This window comes from Lonchura striata, chromosome 1A, assembly GCF_050655825.1.
Source record: "Lonchura striata isolate lonStrDom1 chromosome 1A, ASM5065582v1, whole genome shotgun sequence".
NCBI classification, from domain to species: Eukaryota; Metazoa; Chordata; class Aves; order Passeriformes; family Estrildidae; genus Lonchura; species Lonchura striata.
The window spans coordinates 62,409,534-62,430,980 of NC_140741.1; the positions used below are offsets into that span (position 1 = coordinate 62,409,534).

The window sequence follows — 21,447 nt, forward strand, 5'->3', positions numbered from 1 at the left end:
CGTACCTAGTATGACTCATTATGTTCCTGCCTATTTTCAGTAGCTGCAGTGGTACATCAATTAATCCTTTAGCAAGTCTTGTTCTTACCCTGGTTACAGATCTAATAAAATCTTGGCATGAACTGTGTAATTCTAAAGAAGGGTTACTATTGCTATAAAACATAATATGGTGATTCAGACCAAATTACCAGTGAATGAAGAAACACCATCCACATGTAGTTATGCCACAGCATTCCAAAAGGATTGCGTATCCCCTGCATGATACCCATTTAGGCCTAAGACTACTTTCATGTCACTGATTATGAAACACTTGATATGTAGAGTGAAAACAGAGAGGTCAGCACTGAAAATATGAATGCACCAAATTTACATCATAATCCAAGCTTGGACTCACAAAACAAGCAGAGTTGGAAGGGCCCCACAAGGGCCATCACGTTCAACTCCTGGCCCTGCACAGGACATCCCAAGAGTCATACCACATTCCTGACAGCACTGTCCAAATACTCCTTGAACTCTGTCAGGTTTGGTGCTGTGACCACTTCCCTGGGAGCCTGTTCCAGTGCTCAGCCACCCTCTGGGTAAAGAACATCAATCTCCCCTTGACACAACTTCAGGCCATTCCCTCAGCACTGGTCACCAGAGAGATCCATGTCTGCCCCTCCTCTTCCCCTCAGGAGGAAGTTGTAACTTCAGTGAGGTCTCCCCTCAGTCTCCTCCAGGCTGAACAGACCAAGTGACCTCAGCTCCTCCTCACACAGCTTCTCCTAAAGGTCCTTCACCATCTTTCTTGCCCTCCTTTGGATACTCTCTAATAGTTTAATGTCTTTCTTACATTGTGGTGCCCAAAACTGCCCCCAGCACTCAAGATGAAGCCATCCCAGTGCAGAGCAGTGCAGGACAATCCCCTCCCTTGCCCAGCTGGCAATGCTGTGCCTGATGCCCCCAGGACACAGGTGGCCCTCCTGGCTGCCAGGGCACTGCTGGCTCATGTTCAACTTTCCCTTGACCAGGACCCCCAGGTCCCTTTCCACAGTGTTGCTTTCCAACTTCTCATTCCCCAACCTGTCCATACATCCAGGTGCAGAATCTGGCACTTCCCCTTTCTGAACTTTCAATGGTTGGTGATTGCCCAGTTCTATAATTTGTCAAAGTCTCTGTGCAGGGCCTCCCTGCCTTCCAGGAAGTCAACAGCTCCTCCCTCTTCTGTGTCACCTATAAACATGGCCCTTCCTGACCTGCCTCCAAGTCATTAATGAAGATGGAAGAGCACTGAAGATGGAATCCCACTAGTGACACCCCATTTACTGTAACCCTTTGCCCAACCTATGAGTCAATGATCCAGCCGTGTGCTGGACATTCTGTCCAGAATGATCCTATGAGACACAGTATCAAAAGCTTTGCTGAAATCTGAAAAGGGTACAGCAACTGGCTTCCCTCACCAGCTGTATGGGTTATCTTGTGGTAAATAAGGTTTGATAAGCAGGACTTGTCTCTCATGAAGCCATGCTGGCTGTGACCAATGGCTGCATTGTTTTTCAGATGTTTTTTGATACCTCCCACATCTTCTCCATAATTTTGTCAGGCACTGAAGTGAGATTGATAGGCCTCTGACTGACTGCCAGTTTCCACGATCCCCCTTTCCTTTCTTGAAAATCAGGGACAACTTCCAGCAGTTTCCAGTCAGCTGAAATCTCTCCATTCCAGAGACTGCTTTAAAAAAAAAAAAATCAACAGGCATTTTGTGATGCCATCAGCAGCTCCCTGAGGATTCTTGGCTGAATCCCATCAGGCCACATAGATTACGTAGGGATCCAGCTGGAGCACATCCTGTACAATTCATAGTCCTCCAGCTCTAAGACAAAAATGACATGCAAGAGTAGCATCCAGTTCACAGTAACTTCAGCTCGAAGTTATGTGTACTACAGTGCACCTTCAGAGAGCTGTACAGTATGGCACAAACTGATTTACAGCTACAAATATCCATCAGCTACACAAGTCAGCACCCAAAACTGGAATGTTTGCACATCCTGACTGCTCACTCTGACCCCAGGATTCTATTTGTCCATACATGCTTTGACTGACACCTTACCTAACCTTGATTAACATCATCAAAATCAGGACAACTACAGCAGGATACAGCACCACCTAAGCAAACTGAAGGGCATTATGGTTAAATAAATAATCACCCCTAAATTCCAGAGGTTACAAGCAGCACAAGGAAAAAATCCTTTGAAGGAATTGATCATCACAGCAGTATCATACACTGTTCACCACCAGTACAGTCAGCAGCTGCTAGAAAGTGCCAGCTTGGCAACACTCAGGCCTAACTGCCATGAAACCATTGACAGGTGGCTGAGCAGCTCATTTTACTTTTACACTTTTTTTTGTATGCTTAACTAGAATGGGAATGACAGTAAGAGAAGTAACAAAAATTTAAGGACTTGATTTTTAAGTGTCTGGAAAACTCATAGTCTCCAGTACAAACTTAGAAGTATTATTGGTTACAAGTTTCCCTGGCTTTTCAAACTTCATTTAACATAAAATGAGATACAAACTTTTGTAACTGATGAACTTCAAGAATGAATTGTGGTAAGACTACTACAAGTACTCAGGAGATGAAGGGGTAGACACAAAACTGCTTCTCAAAGAGCAAAGCTTCTGGGCAGAACTTTCAAATCACATGATTAACACTTAACAGTTACCTTTGTTAAGCTAGAAGTGATTCTGAAATGCCAAGATCTACTGGAAGAATCAAGCTTTTCTGCTCGGTGTCTCACCTTCATTTTCCATTCAGCAGCTTCCTACTAACACCTGAAAGCAGATCCACATTAATTCACTAACCCAGCACACCCATGAATCAGATGATGAGCTTAATGAGGTGCTATGGTTTAACCCCATCTACATTTAAAATAGGAGTTAAGAAAATAAATCACAGTGAAGAAGAGTATCACTGGTGTTTTGCTGACTAACTGATATGCTAATGCTGGCATCCATCTCTATCACTCACTATGGATAATGGATCAATACTTGAATAAGAAGCTATAAAGCAAGCTAGAAAGATAATAACCATTTTGTCTATAAAAAACCAAGTAGCTGTAGCAGCACCTTCTGAATGTACATTTCTCATTCCACTGGCATAATGAATAAGGACATGCACAATACCAGCAGGTATTAAGATTTTCTTCAAGGCAGAAGAGCCTGGCAAAAAAAAGAAGAAATGGTACCTTGGAAAAGAAATTAGCTTTAACTACTGGATTTGGGTATGCTCCATATACATGTTAGAGATCATCCAATAATGCCATCTTTGTGAGTTTGCTCACATAATCAACCTAGACACTACAAGGATCCAATCAGCAAACAAAATCCAAGAAGACCCTCCAGTCATGTCAAGTATTTATTAAGCTCTCTTGCTACAGAAGAGACAGAAAGAGAGAAAAAAATAGAAAACAGAAGAGAAGAAAGTACATCTAATTGTGTAGAGCTGACACTGCAGCCCTTATGTGTGGAAGGTGCAGAATAACCCTCATGCCATAGCATTTAACAGCAAACACTGCTTCACTACCTAGTTTTAGTATTTCAAGTTTAAGAGAGCTGGACAACGGAAGCTTTAAAACCAAAAAGGATTAGGTAGCAGTACAATGAATTTGTCTTCAATCTTTCATTTCTCAATCAGCACTCAGTTTTTCCCCTTAAGAGTTTTCAATATGAAAACCTGATGTGGAGAATCACAGAGACAGTTATTTTCTCTTTAAAAAGTGAATAGAATTTTAATTGATCTACATGAGCCCCTCTTCTCCCAACATCCCAACACTACTAGGTCAAAACAATTTTTGGTACTCATATGTAATACCAAAGTTAATCCTTTCAGAAGGAAACACATTTTTGTGCGGAAGTGACAGTGGCATTTTAAGTGCCAGTATTCAACTGGTTTATTGTAGCAATACTTCAATTAAGAAAATACAAGGTATGCTGGACAATCATCCAGAGCTCTGACCAGCATACCTGATAATCCCATGCAGCAGCAAAATGTTTGGTTTTAAAAAGGAAAGAGTTCTGTCAGGCTGATTTTCTTCAACATTCATTGTGTAAATAAACATGTAATTTTAAGTATTTAATTTACAAAGACTGGATAATTCCACTTGTTCCAAACCCTACTGGTTTAAATATCTGATGTTTAAAATTAAGATATTCACTTAAGTCAGTCCTAAAATCCTCATTCAGCCTTCCATAAGGGCCCACAGTCCATTTTCAGAGATGTACTATGTATGTACAAAGATCTGCTCTTTCATTTTAGAAGTTGATAGCTTTGCCAAAGGATGCTGCTAGGTTTGCTTCCCTGAAGGCTTCTGACACCGTCTGTAGGGAGCAAACACAAAAAGTTACAAGTCATTAATAGCTACATGGAGTAACAGCATGTCTGTGTAAGGGTGTTCAACAGCCCCTGGAGCAAATACTTACTGGATGGGCATGGCAAACTCTGGCTACATCTTCACATGATGCTCCATATTCCATAGCAAGGGCAGCTTCATTCACCATTTCGCCAGCACCCTGTAATTTAATGGTACTTGCAATTAGCATAAATTCTTATGCAGTTGTTCAGGTTCTGCTGAATCAGTAACAGCTTATAAATAAGCATTTTCTGCTAAAAAAGAAAAGTTATGTTTTAACCAACACTTCATTTGTGCTCTAATGTAAGTAATATAATCTATTTGGTAATTGTGCTCAAACATAGCATAAATCTAAACATGAATGAGAGCATTTGTTCTCTCATTCCTGAGAGCTGCGCAAAAGCTAAGCATTTTTCCATGAAACAAAAACTTGACCAAAACTTCAATGCTTCCCTGAAAAGTTAAATAGATAACTAGATTCAAAAAAAGCATGTTACTACACATACACCCTCATTTTTATTTCCTGTATTTATGCATATTTACTAAGAGAATATATCTTTGAGGAGTCAAAAATAGTTAAATCTCCTCTTACATTTTTAACACTCAGATCCACAACCATAAGATTTTTCTCCCAGTCCTTTCCCACTGAAGAAAATTAGTTTTCTTGACATGAGACAAAAAAAGTTGTGCTTACTTTAAGGCATGTTGGTTTCTAAATTACTACAATTGCAAGAGAAATTAAGCAGCACAGAATCTTATTGAGAACAGTTTGGTGTTTCTCTTAAAGACAGCTGTACACAAAAAATGTATGGAAGTGTTTCTGCAAACATTTTGAAAAAAATGAATTTACAGCTAAGAAACAAAACAGAGAAAGATCAGGGTCTAAATTTGGTTAAACAAAACAAAACAAAACAAAACAAAAACCCCTGAAACAGGGGAAATCCCAAGGGTTTTTTTACTCTAAGTTCCATAAATTACTGACCCCATATTTGGTGACTGCAGCATAAGATTATCACCTTTGCTGAAGTCTTTAGTTAAAGAGAAGGGGAAAAAAAGAAAATGCCAATGAAAAAGTCACAGTCTTTTCTGCTCCATCAACTTCCAAAAGTTGAATCAACAATTCCTGCTGTTCTCTGAAGTATTTGGCTGTATTCATAGAAACAAAGTGAGAAAAAGAAACCACAACAAATACCATCACTAAAAACCTCACCACACAAAACTTGTCAAAGAAACTAAATAAATAACCATAGCACTTCAAGAGGGAGAAAAAAAAAGCTGGCCTTTTTTTTAGTTACACCAAAGTAACTAAAAAGTGGGAAGAAGGGCAGGGGTGCAGAACAGAACTATAAAAAAAAAAAGTATGGTGAACACAAACCTTCCTGTTTACAAAGACCATTTCTAACTCAACAACTATGCAACACTAAATAAAAAGAATGTTATAAGGCCAAGAAAGCACAATTCATGACACTTACTGAGCCTAAAATATGAGCACCCAACATCCTGTCTGTCGACTTTTGACTAAGTATCTTCACCATGCCATCTGTGTCAGCATTTGTCTTTGCTCTACTGTTTGCAGCAAATGGAAATTTTCCAACTTTGTATTCTACACCCTGCAAAACAGATGTGTTGCTGAATTAATGATCAAAAAGAACAATGCAACCAACTGTTACATACATGAGAAGCAATACAAAACTAAAATAGGAGACACAGGAATGTATATGAACTATCACCATAAAAGGTGTACGAGTGTACAAAAAAAGATTAATTTGCAAACAAACAATATTAATGTCACAGAATGCAAGTTATTAAAGAGAACTGTGGTTCTTGGGAGAGTGGCATGCACAAGAACATCTTTCACTCACACACCCTACGCAATAAATTCAAATGCAGAAATTTGGAAAAAGTAGCTAGATAAACAACTAGAGAATGAAACCAAGATCAAGGTGGAAAACCAGCTTTTGTTGGAAAAGAAAACTAAAAAGAGTACCTCTTCTTTCAGCTGCTCTTCTGACTTGCCCACCCAGGCCACTTCAGGGTGAGTGTAGATCACAGAGGGAACACAGTTATAGTCAATGTGAACTGCTCCCCCAGCCATGCCTTCTACACAAAGAATGCCTTCATCTTCAGCTTTGTGGGCCAGCATAGGTCCAGCAACTACATCACCAATAGCATAGATGCTATCAGACCAATGAAACAGAATAAAAGACTGTTTAATAACATCCTAGCACACCTGGGCTACCTTACATAACAGTCTGCTTGAAACATGTTACTGAAAACTCTAATCAAAACAGATTAAAATACTTCATTTTAGCAGTTTCCATAGAATGACCACACTTCAAGAGGTACTTAGTGACAGGAAATAGATCACAAAACTTCAAAGGCTGATGAAAATTTTTAGCTACTGAAAAGATAGGATATATATTGAGTTTTCTTTTCAGAAGAGGAAAATACGTTCTGTTATTAAAAACCAGAAGTGCTTTATAAAATGAAACTTTAAAAATAAGTGTTCTGCATTAAAATAAAGAAAAAAAAATAGTCTTACTTACTTTGGAATCTTTGTTTGGAATCTGTTGTTGACTGGAATTCTCCCTCTCTTATCAAGTTCTATTCCAATTTCCTCAAGACCTAGATTTTTTGTAAAAGGACGCCTACCGATGCAAACTAGGAGCACATCACAAGTTATTACTTCTGCCTTGCCACCAGCAGCAGCTTCAACACTACAGCAAAACAAGAAGCAAAAATGCTAAGCTGTAAACTTGCAGCCTTATCTCTCTGTGGCTAGTAACTAATATGACCCGAGATGGTGATCTCCTGGTGGGGTCTAGCACCCAAGGCACTTCATTTTGCCTGCCTTGTGCTTCCTCCTTGCAGGAGTTCAGCCGTGGAAGAGGGAGGAAGGGGCAACACCACTTACTACATTTCTTAACAATTGTCAGAGAGAAAATCAGGGTGTATTTTCAATAGCAAATAGCATGGTCTGACAGGATCAAATCTATACAGCAAAGCTATTGCTGCTGAGTACTTGCCACCCAAAGTATATATACTTTGTATATATACTTTGGGATGGGTAGGGCCATGTATTCTGAGCAAGTTTTCTTCTTAAATACCTGTTAGCAGCTGCCATGCATGCCTCAAGTGCATCTTGTCTTTAATTGCACACAGAACAAGTTCAGTTCACATACTCTAAGAGCACAAGAACCAAAGCATGGGAAATGAGGATAAGTGGAAGTGTGTTTCAAAAGAATACTCTGAACCAAAATGATACCGTAAAAATAGAAACAGACTACATAAGAGATCCAATCAGCATGGCATGCAAAGAAGCCCAAATCCTGGACCTTAGAGTGACAGACTGTCCCAAGTTAGAGTGATACAGCAAGTAAAAGTCACCATAGTAAGTCCCCAGAAAATACATTTAAGCTTGTTTTTGTGAAGTAACATCAAGTATTTTTAAAAACTAAAGTTTCTGCATAGAGAATCCATTAACACAAACAGAACTAGTGCATACTTATGAACTTTTACAAAGCAAATTTGCTTTACATGTTTCTATGTTAACTGTTCCAAGACTTCAAAAGTCTTGAGTAAGACCATCAAAATAAATTCTTTGGGTAGTTTCATTTATTTCCATTCAAGAACAATAATAACTCTGCCAGGCTTACCCTAAGACAAGATGACCTTCCAGTACGTAGGCAAAAATGGCATGGAAATGACTGTATGAATAATGGTATTTATGCTAGTTATACCAGAAGCAAATACCTTCCATGAAAATAATGATTTAGAGTTCTGTTTTTATTATTGATCTTATTATAACAGTGGTTTAATATCAGCGAGCCCTCAACTCAGATCAATGGAACCTCTCCTGTATAAGCAACTTAGGACTTAATAAACCCAAAATTATGAGCTCTGTAAGTTGTTAAAGAAGGATAAACATTTAATTGCACTAAAGAAAATTTTCATTCCTGTTTAAAAAAATACTATCAGACTATATTTTTAAATAGGTTTGATGGATTGGACAGAAGAATATATTTTGCATTCCTTTAGTTTTATGTTAAACACTTACGCTACGTCTATTTTTCCATCTGGTCTCTTGGTAGCACCAGTAACTTTGGTGTTCAGTTTAAACTTGAATCCCTGCTTCTGGAGAATACGTTGGAAGTTTTTAGAGATCTCCATGTCAATTCCCATTCCCCCAACATGGCCCATGAACTCAACAGCTGTCACATCTGCACCGAGGCGCTGCCAAACTGAACCCTGCAGTTACAACAATACAGATAAAAAGAGTTCTTGAAAAAGAAAAGTTCAGATATTTTTACTCTAATATTTACAACAGACTGGAAACTCTTCTAAAGCAGGATAACATGTAACAGCAAACTGATCAGTTTCCAGAAACATGATGTAAAATAAAACAAGTTCAACTTCCCCCAGCCTTTCCAGGAAAAGGTTTATCGTTGTTTATTTACAGACTCAAAACTTCCATGATCAAATTCAGGAATTAGGCTTTTAAAGAAATAGCCAATGAGATAACTAAATATAACTCATGTATGTTTTATACTATACACATAGAAGAAATTCAAAATCAAAGAATCTGAAAGGAAAACCCAAAGGGAATTGCTTGTGGTGCCCTAATACCACTACTAATTAATCAAAACAATACCACATTAAGGAAATTTTAAACAACGAAATGCAGCCTCTGCTAGTCCTGTATTTAAAACCTTAACCATCATCATCAGCCTCACCAACAAAACCCATGGACACCCTGTTTACCTACAGTTACCCACATCCACGCAATACAGAATTTCACTTTGCTTACTCTTTCCCAGCTTAATGGTCAGCAGGTTAAGCAACAGCTTGGCAGATGGGCACAGCTTCAATCAGCTGCAAGACCAGCAAATATAAATTCTTTTTGAAATGTGCAGGTGTGAGGTAAAAGAACTCAGACCACGATGAACTACACAGTCTCCACACTTTTGGCTGATAGAATATGTCCTACCAGATCACATTAAACATCTCTTAAGATTAACTACTAAACAAAAGAATTCATCCTGATTATTCTGGCATTCCCTCACATCCCTACTCCTCCAAAAGAGAAAAATACATACACAAAGTCCTGGATTCTCCTCTCTAATTTCTTTGCTTATCTAACCAGGTGCAGAAATACTGACCCAACAAACACTTATCCCAGCTTTTCTGGCAAAAAATGGAGCTAGCAGGCTACGAAGTCTGAACAGATTCACTACATCTCACTGAACTGTTAAATCACAGCAAAACAGTCAAAAACAACAAAAAAACACCACACCACCTTTTTCCTTTACAAATTAAAGGTCAAGTGGTTTAAATATCCTCTCACCAGTTCCACACCAATGACTCCTGCACCAATCACAACCATCTTTTCAGGAACTTTTTTCAGTGACAGCGCACCAGTGGATGACACAATGTTATCTTCATCAATCTAATGACAAAGAAATGCACAAAGGGAGGTTTACAATCTCTTTTACAATTATATACAGAACAGAACATGCAATCGGGTGCTAACCATGATTACACATTAAATTGTGTGGCTATGAGACACGGAAAAGGAAGTACAATTAAGTTCAAATACGTACAGTAATTCCAGGGAAGGGAGCAACTTCTGAGCCTGTGGCTATGAGTATGTTCTTTGTGTTGATAACTTGTGTGCTGCCATCTTCTTTAGTTGCAGTGACTTGGTTTTTGCCAGTTATTTTTCCAAACCCAGATACATGTACAACCTTTAGTAATCAGAATACAGTGAAGTCAGGCTCAAATATATGTCAGGCTGCATTTCACCTGAATTTCACTAATGCTTAGAGATGCTGCTAAACATCTTTCTGCATCACTACCTGGTGCAAATCACAAAGTAACTGTATACTAGTAGAAATAGTATACTATTCCTTTAAGCAGATTAAGACTGAAGGCACTGAGCATTTAAAAGTGTTCTAGAAGAGAAGCATCCAAATTCTGCCCTTGTCGTATCAATCACTCTAATTTATGTGGCAATATGAAAATGTAAAAAGTAAGAAGTTAGATCAGAAAAATGGATATACCTCAGTATATAATCCAAACTAACCTTGTTTTGTTTAAATAAATGAGCAATTCCACCTGTTAAGGCCTTCACTGCACTACTCTTCTGTTCCATCATCTTCTCTAGATTCAAACGGATTCCTGTAACTAAAATTAAAGCAAAACAACTTGCATCAAGTGTTGCAGTGTGTTAATGTTAAAAGAGCTAACCTCAACATAAAGTTAACAGCTGGCACAGAAAGAGGTGTTGAATGGCCCTAATAAATGCTGAAGGTTACATTCTACAACTGCTATGCTGAAAATCAATATTGCACTTTTCAACTATACCTTATCTATCCATTATTCAGACTTCAATGAGCAGACACATTCCTAAGGTGACAGATAAAGGATATTATTTATAACTCTAAAAATCTTCTGACCAGAAAACCATACTAATCAGATTTGAAAGATTAAATTTACTTCTTGGTGGAAACCACTTATGTAAGAGGCACTGAGAACTCTTCACTCACTTTCAATTCCTCTATTAGCAAAATCTTTTCCATGGGCCAAGTGATACAGATGTGAGTTGTTCAGAAGGGCCTAAAACAGACATACAAAAATGTGAATTCGGACATACATTCACAGGAATATTTATTATAAGGAAAAAGAATTATACCATTTGCAAAATCTTCTCACTATTGTTTGATATACACGTATTTGGAAAACCGTATTTCAATCACAGAAATTGTACATAGTAGCTCCTACTGAAACACTCAATAAAGTTACATACTTGACATAGAAATAGAAAATAGTTAAATAAACACCTATCCTTTTTGCTCATTTCACCACAGAAACTGATAATTACTCCAAAAAAGAAGGAACAGACCAAGTAACAAGAGAAAGATAAATGTGACTCATGGCCAAAGAGAAGATACAGAAAAATTGGCTGAGGAAAATCTGCACTAAAATGCCTATTAAGATTTTATCCTGTGTAGACATATATGTGTAAAATTTTGAGGTTTTGTGCTGAAGTTTCTGTAATTGCAGAGGCAGCCAAGCTGAAGCTGGATGGCTTGGAGCTAGCTCAGGTACATGGATCTTCCAAATTCACAGATAAAATTAGAACAGTTTTTATACGGATGGCAATAAATTAGTAGCTTCAAATTCAGAAGCTTGATAATTGTATTTTGATTAGCAATAACAATATAGTTAAGGCAGGATCTTACTATGAAAATTGATTCTTTTGTTATAGCCACCCCAAATATGAAAACAAGGCAAGAGTGTGAGTTTGCACAGACTTAAATCTAAAGCAGACACAGTAAAAGATTCAAAGGGCATTCTGAAATACTTGCCTTATTTACGTATGTTTGTGTAAAACTAATACTACCAAAATAAGATAATTCCATTTTTATAATTTTTATCAACTGTCTTTAAAAGTAATTTCTCTACTTCACGTAACTGTTACAACCCTGTATCTGTAACATTCACATTACTTAAAAGATGCAAGGACTGCTTAAGATTTTAGCAACTAGAAAGAAAAAAAAAAAAATCCATGCCCAAGATATTATTTTGGGTGGTTTTCTGTAAAGGAATATTTGAATCATTTGTTATTGTCCTGGTGTACACAGCCTACATATCCTCTTCTTAAGTTTACTGCAATTCAAACAAATTCCATATATCCTTCAAGTTTAGCCATGGGTTCAATAGTATTTTCATAAGAAATCTAAAGGATAAAAAAATAAAAAGGTACTTGAGAAGTAAGTTAAACAGATCCTAGCATAGTTTCAAACTTTCAAGGTAAGACTGTGTGGATTAACATTTTTGAGTGGTGCTTCAATGCATTAAGACACTCTGAACCTCATTAAAATGATTTCTAAAATGTTAGAAAAATTAATACAAAACTTAGTATTTATACTGTATTTTCTCCTTCCATGCTAATGGAACCTCTTGAACAAAAGGATTAGAAACAGCAACACAGTTAGGAGGGATCTTGTTAAGAATATTATGCCTGTTACTACAGCCATCACAAACCTGGCCTTAGCAGTGTCTTCCTCCACCTGCTGGGTGCTACTGAGGCAGATTCCCCAGCAACAGCACTGTTCTTACAAAGGGCGAGGTCTGAAATGACTTTAAACTAGATTGGCAATGTCAAATATTAATTTCTTCTTGCTTCTCCTTTCTTTCAGAGTGCATGTGTTGGACTCAGCTCTTTCTCCCCATATCTGTATTACTCCACATAAGCACGACCAGCCTGACCCTCCAGGCCATTCTTACATGTACATCCATCTTGAGAAACTCCTTCCAAGTGAAGCACGTCATGTCAGCTGTTTTTAATGCAGCTATGACAAACATGCACACTTACCTTGGATGGAATACATCCAACATTCAAACAGGTTCCCCCTAACGTTGCATTTTTTTCTACACAGACAGTCTGAGGAAAAAAAAAGAATTTTTTATTAATACTCTGCCACCATTTCCTTATAGGCTATCTCACAAGTTAGAACTGATGACAAAGACATTTGTCTACTTGTCTAGTAATTCTACCTCTACAAGTCTCCCATTAATTTAATTCCTAGATTTATTTTATGGCTCGTGTTCCCCTTCCCTCATTTTTGGTTAACTTAAAACCCACAAAATAGCTCTTTGCAACCAAATTCTCTACCAAACTGCATCAGTTTACTGTCTGCAAATGACAGCCACTGCACCATTCATAAAAGCACTACTTGTATTTTCGTAGTCCTACTATAAAAATCTACAAAGTAAATAAATACAAGACTCAGTCCAATGAAAGCTGTTTCCCTAACAATTACAGAAAAAACTGCTAAAAGCAAAACTTGTAAATCACGTGAAGATTCATAAAAACAAGAGAACAACCAGTAAATGAACTAGTATAGATTAAAATCCCATTAAGCAATCTTTTCTTCAAAGAAAAAACAGAACAAAACCCACAAGTCACAAACAACATTTCCTTCCACTACTATAAAATTGTACCAACACCTATAAAGAAAGAAAAAACAAAAATGCAGCACAGCAGAACCAAACAAAAATAAGGTCAATAACAATAGGGACGGAAAATATTTCATCTCCTTCTCATTAAGCTGACAACATCTAAATATGCAAAGGACAAAATCAACCGTCAAAACTTCATTTAAAAACAGATCATGGGGAGAGAGAATGAAGGAAAGAGTATCCTAAACAATTTTTTTAAAATCAAAGGAATTGGCATCTCCTTTTTTGGAAGGCACACACATATTCAAAATAATTGTAAGCTTGGTTTACACTATTGAGAGTTCCAGTCCACTGAGAGGCAACTACCTAGGTGAAAGCCTTTCACAATTTCTTTAAATTGCTGCTTTTGTGTTAAGATAGGTCATGGTAACATGAAGAGCAGAATTCACCAAATCAAATCACAGGAGCACTCTTGAGACATGCTTATCCCTTACATCCCCTTCCTCTTGTTTTAAGCACATGAATACATGAAACACAACACAAGGGCTTTAAAAGCTGCACCATGGATCAAACAGTACCAGACTACTCCTACCTTTACCCAATAAGGATGTTCTGCCTCATCCACTTTACATAAACTTCATTTACAAGGCCAAGCAAAGCTTCTGGAAAGCCAAAACCCAGAGAACACTATTGGCAATAACATGGGATGCTGTAGTGCTGATACAAAGACTAAATGTTTGTGCTAGCAGAAATAGCACTAAAATTGAAATTTAAGTAATTAAGTAGAGTAGAATCAGGTTCTTCCATGGATGGTGTAACTGTACAATCTTTTTGCCAGTCTACTAAAGACATCTCCTTAGATTCCTCAAGGACACCAAAAACATTCTACATGTTTATTCAATGATAACAGTGACATACACAATTATGTCCAAGCATTTTCCCCTTTCTAAATAGCTGTGAAACAGTGTAACAGAATTATTTTTTACTATGATGAAAAACAGAATCCAGGGCACTTTTAAACCCCCTTGTGTATGGTATCCTACTGTTAATCACCACTATGAAGGACTCAAGAACAATACTGTTCCAAGAAAAGTTGCTTTATAGCCAGCCACAAAACAGCTTTGGAATAATTAAACATGAACTCACATGGCAAAAGGCCACAATCATAATTAAAACCTGCAGAACTGAGCACCATTTTTTCTTAGGTTACTAGCTAAGTAACCACATATATCCAGAAACAAGAGTACTTACTATGACAAAACAGTAATTCACAAGGATGTGTAGAGACAATTCAGTTATTTTGCACTAGGTCACAGGCAATGTACAACTTAATGGAATCTCAAACACTTATATTTTGGTACAGTTGCATATTAGAAGGCTAAAAAGATACCCAGAAAGATGTTACTAACACCCAGTTGTGGGAGTACTGACCAATGAGAGACAACACTCAGAATTACAGACAAATACAGTTTGAAGGGACTTCCTCTGAAGGCCATCTAGTCAAACCTCCTTCTCCAAACACAGTCAACATCAAAGACATTGAGGGAAGTGATTCTCCCCCTCTACTCTGTTCTCATGAGACCCCATCTGGAGTCCTGTGTCCAGCTCTGGGTCCCCTAACACAAGACAGATCTGGACCTGGTGGACTGAGCCTGGAGGAGGCCACCAAGTTGATCACAGTGCTGGAGCAGCCCTCCTATGAAGACAGGCTGAGAAGGCTCTGGAGAGACCTTACAGCAGCATTCCAGCATCTAAAGGGGGTTTGCAGGAAGGCTGGAGAAGGACTTTTCACAAGGACATTTAATGACAGAAACAGCTTTAAGCTGAAGGGCGTAGATTTAGATCAGCTCTTAGGAAGGAATTCTTTACTGTGAGGGTGGTGAGGCACAGGAATAGGTTGCCCAAAGAAGCTCCTGAATGCTCAAGGTCTCCGAGTAATATGGTCTAGTGGAAGGTGCTCCTGAATGCTCAGGGTCTCTGAGTAATATGGTCTAGTGGAAGGTGTTCCTGTCCATGGCAGGGGAGTTGGAACAAGGCCAGCTTGAACATTCCTTCCAAACCAAACCATTCTGTGATTCTATGATGCATCAGGTGGCTGAAGGCCTTGTACAGCCAAGCCCTGAAAATACTGAAAGATGAAGACTACATGTTGCATGGGCCCCCCATTCCTGTGCTTCACTGGAACTCATCACCAGGAGTTCTTGTCCTTACCAGGTAGTCAAACCAGCTAACTTCAGTCATGAAGTCTATTTTGGGTAATTCAGAAACATTGTGACATACCAAGCAGCAGAAACATGCCCAAGACTGCTAGCACCACCTTCTCAGAGTTCCAGATAATTACAAGAACAAGAATGCAGTGCCAAGAGTGTCAGTTGGTCTCATATTAAAAAGTGAAGGCAAAAAAAATCCTGAAGTCACGTTCTGTATTTTTGTAAGTTTAAAAACATTTTAAATATATTATACACATACAACTCTCACAATACTTAATTGAATGACACACCACTAGTACATATCAGACACCAACTGCCTCTTCTGAAAGGTGCTCAAAGACAACAGGCAGAACAACAGAGATGAACACAAATAAATGTAACTAAGATACTATAGTATTTCTACACACATTTTTGCCTCTAAAGTTCTCACATGGCAGTAGAATTCCACTAATCACAGTCAAAAAGCTTATCAGTTGAATATGGCTTTTTCCCCTTCTGAGTTCCCTCAGTCTGTTCTTCAGAATAGTTTTCCACTGGTCTTTTTGTCAGTCATGATCTTCTTATTTTTCCCTTTGTTGAGAGAAAAATTCCTTCTTAGCACTGTTTTGCCACCTTCTCTTTCACAAGAATGTAAGTTCACATCAATTATCAGTTCCAACCAAAAGTAAGCTCCGTCAGTAGCAGGGCTATAGAGAGTAATATAGTCAGACCTCCATTTCAAATTCTGCATAATGCAGGTAAGCAAGGTAAGGAAAGATTAGCAAAGATGTCTACACCATCTGGTGGCCCAAGATGTGACAGAAGGATTACAGCATCACACAGACACCTTTCAAGTTCACCTGGATGAGTATTCTGCTATCTGAGTCAGGTCTCACCTTAAACCCAAGCTGAGCTGCTTTGATAGCAGCAACATATCCTCCAGGCCCAGAGCCAATAACTGTGACATCAGCATCAACTGAAACAGAGAACAGCCGAGTTACTGTTTTTTCAGAAAATAACTGCATCTTAAGAATTATGCAAGTTAATGAAATAGGATTAGATAAAGAAGCTACACCTCATATGTGAAAGTAACTTTCTGGACAGAGAAAGGTTGTGTAAAGGTATTCATTCCACAAGAAAAATAAGCAGTCTTAAATTTCACAAGGAAAATAATGTAAAATGACATCAAGAAACTGAATTTCCCATCCCTCTTGCTCTAAAGCCTTTAAGAACTTAACTCAAGCTGTCTTGATAGTTCACTGTAACATTTTTTCCAACATAGCTTCTATCGATGTTTAGCACCAAACATAAATGCTTACTATATACCACAAATTTATAAAGGGGAAAACACAGCTGCAATAGGTATCTCTGGAAGCTATTGATTATAAAGCAGTGGCAGCTATGAACTTTGTACCTAGCTCATATCTTGTAACCACAATCTCTTTTAGAACATTAATTAAAATAAGAACAGTGATGGTGAAGTTCAGCTTGTATTTACAGCTTTACCTTGAAATCACATTATGCAAATAAACCAGTTTTCGTCTAAATCTCCATCCTGACATGGATTTCACCTCGAAGGCTAATTTCGAAGTTTGAAGTATTGTTTTGTTTTTTGTGGGAGTTGGTGGGGTTTTCTTGTCCAAAAAAGTTTCTCACAAGAAATTACCTTGATCAGCATAGGACCTTTGTGGTACTGCACAAACTCCCTGAAGACCATGATGAATTCGATCAAAATGGCTTCTCTAAAAGGTAAAAAAATAAAAAGAACCCCTTGGTTTTACAAGTTTATGTCTATTCTTCAGAGAAAATAAACATTCAGCCACACAGAGGTGAACATACAGTTACTGTCACCAGCTAACCAAAACAGGAACAGCAGGACTGAAGCACAGTGGGCACTGACTGGAACAAGAGGCAGAAGTTGTTCTGCCACCTCAGTCTGTCATCACACCTGTTCTCAGGTCAGTCACACCTCAGGCTGCCTCTGACTACAAAACTTTCAACTCTTTCCAACTCTCAAACCACATAATGACGTAAATTAGATATCCACGGGAGTTTATGTAGAGTGTTGTTCTGTAAGCAACCCCTTCAGGCACTTCCTATGAAAAGGCAGCTGTATCTCATAGGAAGCTGAGGAGGGCAAAAGTAATGGCACAGCACAGAGCAGGCGCTACAAACACATCGAGGGCCGATCACCCTGTAACTGGAGTAGAGGATGTCCCTGGAAGCATTTGCGAAGTCCGCAGCACCGCAGCCCCAACGCCGGGGCCGGCTGCCGGCGGCGCTTTCTGCAGCCAGCACGGCCGCGGCCTCCCGCGGGCCGGGACACCGGGAGCAGCACCGACAGCGGGAGGCCGGTCCCTGCCGCTCCGGGACCCTGGGGGCCGCCACGCCCCCTCCGCCCGGCCGAGAGGCGAGGGGACAGCGGAGCGGGGAGGGAGCGCGGCCAAGGCCCGCGCCCGCCTCAGGCGCCGCTCCGGCCCCGCCCGCCTCACGCACGCCCCCGGCGGGCTGAGGGCTCTGAGGAAAGCCCAGGCTCGAGCTGCTCGGCGCGGCTGCCGTCCCTGACCCCCTCCCTTGGCCTCGCCTCGCCGCCCCGCCGGTGCCATACCCGAGCGAGCGCGCAGGAGACGCGGCCCCAGCGCTGCATGTCGGCCCCGCCGCCGCGCCCCGGCCGCTCAAGGACTCCGCGGACGCGCGCAGGCGCAGTGCCGCGGGGCGGGGCCGGGCGGCGCGGGCCTCAGCGCCGGGAGCGAGCGCGGGGCGCGGCCCCGCTGCCCTGGCCCTGCTGCCGGTGCCGCGGGAGCGCGCCCAGGCGGGTTTGGAACGTGTCCAGAGAGAATCCGCCACCGCCCTGGACAGCCCGTTCCGTGCCACCCTCGGCGGGAAGGAGCTCTCCTCTCTTGTGTTTCACTTTATGGCCATTGCTCCTCTTCCTGTTGCCGGCACCACTAAAAAGAATCTGGCACATCCTCTTGGCACCAATCTTTGAGATATTTCTAGAATCGGAGAATCACAGAATATGCTAAGTTGGAAGGGCCCATCAGGATCCAGCTCCTGGCCCTGCATAGGACACCCCAAGAGTCACACCCTGTGCCTGAGAGCATTTTTCAAACTCTTCTATAACTCTGTCAGGCTGGTGCTATGACCACTTCCCTGGGAACCCTGTTCCAGTGCCCAGCCACCCTCTGGGTGAAGAAACATTTTCAAATATCCAGTCTAAACTTCCCCTGACTCAGCTTCATGATGTTTCCACTGATCACGAGAATGAAGAGATTGGCACCCACCTGTCTACTTCCCCTCATAAGGAAGCTCAAGACCACAATAAGGTGGTCTCAGTCTCCTCCAGGCTGAAAAGGTCAAGTGACATCATGAGTCTGCATAAGTCTTCTCCTCATAAGGCTTCTCCTTCAGACCCTTCACCATCCCCACAACTTCCTTGGGAAGCCTCTAATAACTCAATGTCTTTTTTATATTGTGATGCCCAAAACTATTCCCAGGATTTGAAGTGACACCAGCCCAGTGCAGAGCAGGGTGGGACAATCCCCTCCCAGCTGGTGATGCCCTCCAGGACATGGCTGGCCCTCCTGACTGTCAGGGAACTGCTAATTAATATTCAACTTTCCATTTGTATGTATTGATGACATCCCTTTCAGTCTTCTCTTGACTAAGCCAGCCCAGCTCCCTCAGCCTCTCCTCTTAGGACAAGTGTTGCAGTCCCATCACCATCTTTGTGGCTTCCACTGGACCCTCTCTAACAGCTCCTTGTCTTGCTTGTACTGAGGATCCCAGCACTGCACCCTGCATTCCAGATGTGGCCTCGCTAGGGCCCAAGAGAAGAGGAGGGACACCTGTTGCAGAATTTCTGAGAGAGAGAGGGCACGATTTATGTCTGGAGTGAGAACTGAGCTACCCTTCAGACTAGGCCCCTGATAAGCGGCCTTGGTGGGGCCTAGCAGTTAGAAATTATGTTAAGGTAACTACAAAGTAATGAGCTATTAGAGCGTGAATTAGGGTAGACCTGCAGTGTGAAAAGCCTGACCGCCTTAAGGCAAAGGTAAACAATGTTAGCTTGCCAATGAGAGTGCCTTTGTAAACTGTAAACTATATGGAAGTGTATATAAACTGCCATCTTCTCACTAATAGAGGGAGAACGTAGCTTTAACGATATTGGAATGACCTGCGTTTGTCCTGCCCAGCACCCCCTCATATTATAAGAAGTCCCTGCTTTTGCCACTTCCCTGGGCCTGCTGGCTACAGTGTTCCTGATGCACCCCAGGATACCATTGAGTCATCCTGGCCACAGGGCCACACTGCCAGTTCATTATCAACTTGTCACCCACCAAAACTCACGGATCCTTCTCAGCAGAGCTGCTCTCAAGTAGGTCACACCCCAATCTGTGTTGCTACTTGGGAGCTCACTGACCCACCTGGCACCAAAGTGAACCCTGGGGTGAGCAAAGCAGCCCTCAGTCCCAGACTGACTGCATCTGAACGACACCTGGGCACAAGCAGAGAAAGGGAAATTACATGTTTCAGACAGAAACCTCTTCCATCTAATTGACGGTGAAATGCCCATATATCTTTATACATTAAAAAAAAGTAAAATCTACAGTAATTTAGGAAGGACTTTGAATATTTGTTTTCAATTTATTTAATCATGAAAAATTGAACTAGAATATTCTTGAACATATTCTCGAGCTAGAACATTCTCTAGAAGAAAATTCTCCTCAAGAAGGGGTGACTAAGAGAAGACCTCATCAATGTATGCAAATATCTAAAGAGGAATTGGAGCCAGGCAATGGCTCACTGGTGCCAAGCAATAGGACCAGAGGCAATGGGAATAAAGTGATGCACAAAAAGTTCCACTTCAATCTGAAGAAGAACATCTTTACTGTGTAGGTAACTGAGCACTGTAACAGAATGCCCAGAGGGGTTTTGGAGTCTCCCTCACTGGAGATATTCAAGAACCTTCTGGATGCAATCTTGTGCAATTTGCTATGGGATGACCTTGCTTGAGCAGGGAGGTTGGACTAGATGACCCACTGTGGTGCCTTCCAATCTGACCGGTTCTGTGATTCCATGACTGTGAAATGCAAATAAATTCAATTTTTAAAACATTCAAAAATATAAAATCGAAAATATTAAATTTAAAAAATATTTTCAAGTGTATTGGAATAATTGCTTCCAATTTATTTAATCAAGAAAAGAATTGAACTAGAATATTGACACATTTTTATAATTAACATGGTTTAATTTAATACTCTGTATATTTTTACATAACTTATATTTTCTTCTGAAAAATAGATTGTATTTTCTTCTAGAATAATACATTGAACACCCTACATTCCTCTGTTATTTGCACTTTAGCACATCAGTATTTTAAAACTTAAATCCTTCATTGTCAGTGGGAGAACAACAATGGGCCAGGATAATTTTCCTTCTATAGTGAATTCTGCCCAATTTAGGACATACATAATATTCTGTTCAATTTAAGCTAAAAACACCTAAATGTGGCTTTAGGTAAGTGATATGCAATATAGATCATACTGTTGGTTGCCCACTTTGCCTGAAATTGAAAAGGAGTTCTCACGTTAACTGGATGTACTCATTTCTTGCACACGTATTTCCATCAGAGGGCAGTGTTCTGCTACTTCCCACACAGCCAGGGAAAAAGGCCCTGTTCAGCAGACAGAACTCCTCTTCCACCTTTTTCCATAAGGATTTCTCTGATCGTCCCTTCAGCAATGCTGGAGACTGTATGTGCCCAATATTTTTATATTTAAACCCCTGTCGGTTAGAGCATGCTGTTAATAATGCCGAAGTTGTTTTTGATCCCCGTATTGGCCATTCACTCAAGGTGAACTTGATGATCCTTGTGGGTTCCTTCCAACTTAGAATATTCTGTG

General features: G+C 40.2%; 1 protein-coding gene across 1 annotated transcript; it reads right to left on the reverse strand.

Moving 5' to 3' along the window:
* Window positions 1-3,381: 3,381 nt before the first annotated feature.
* DLD (dihydrolipoamide dehydrogenase) lies at window positions 3,382-18,239 on the reverse strand. Its single transcript, XM_021539119.4, has 14 exons — window positions 18,150-18,239; window positions 17,208-17,283; window positions 16,438-16,517; window positions 12,766-12,834; window positions 10,934-11,003; window positions 10,471-10,571; window positions 9,989-10,132; window positions 9,733-9,834; window positions 8,446-8,636; window positions 6,935-7,105; window positions 6,376-6,565; window positions 5,861-5,998; window positions 4,459-4,548; window positions 3,382-4,356 (listed from the first exon to the last, which is right to left on the reverse strand). The coding sequence occupies exons 1-14, from the start codon at window positions 18,186-18,188 to the stop codon at window positions 4,291-4,293; spliced, it is 1,527 nt and encodes a 508-aa protein (XP_021394794.1). The 5' UTR covers window positions 18,189-18,239; the 3' UTR covers window positions 3,382-4,290.
* Between the last annotated feature and the right edge of the window lie 3,208 nt (window positions 18,240-21,447).

What these genes read in the sequence shown, in the direction of transcription:
- DLD (XM_021539119.4), bottom strand. Translation starts at nt 18,188, where the DNA reads ATGCAGCGCTGGGGCCGCGTCTCCTGCGCGCTCGCTCGG. An exon ending in ATTTATTTAAACAAAACAAG is followed by an intron (nt 10,133 to 10,470) that starts GTTAGTTTGGAT and finishes TGATTACTAAAG; the next exon opens with GTTGTACATGTATCTGGGTT. An exon ending in TTCCAAACAAAGATTCCAAA is followed by an intron (nt 6,566 to 6,934) that starts GTAAGTAAGACT and finishes TTGGTCTGATAG; the next exon opens with CATCTATGCTATTGGTGATG.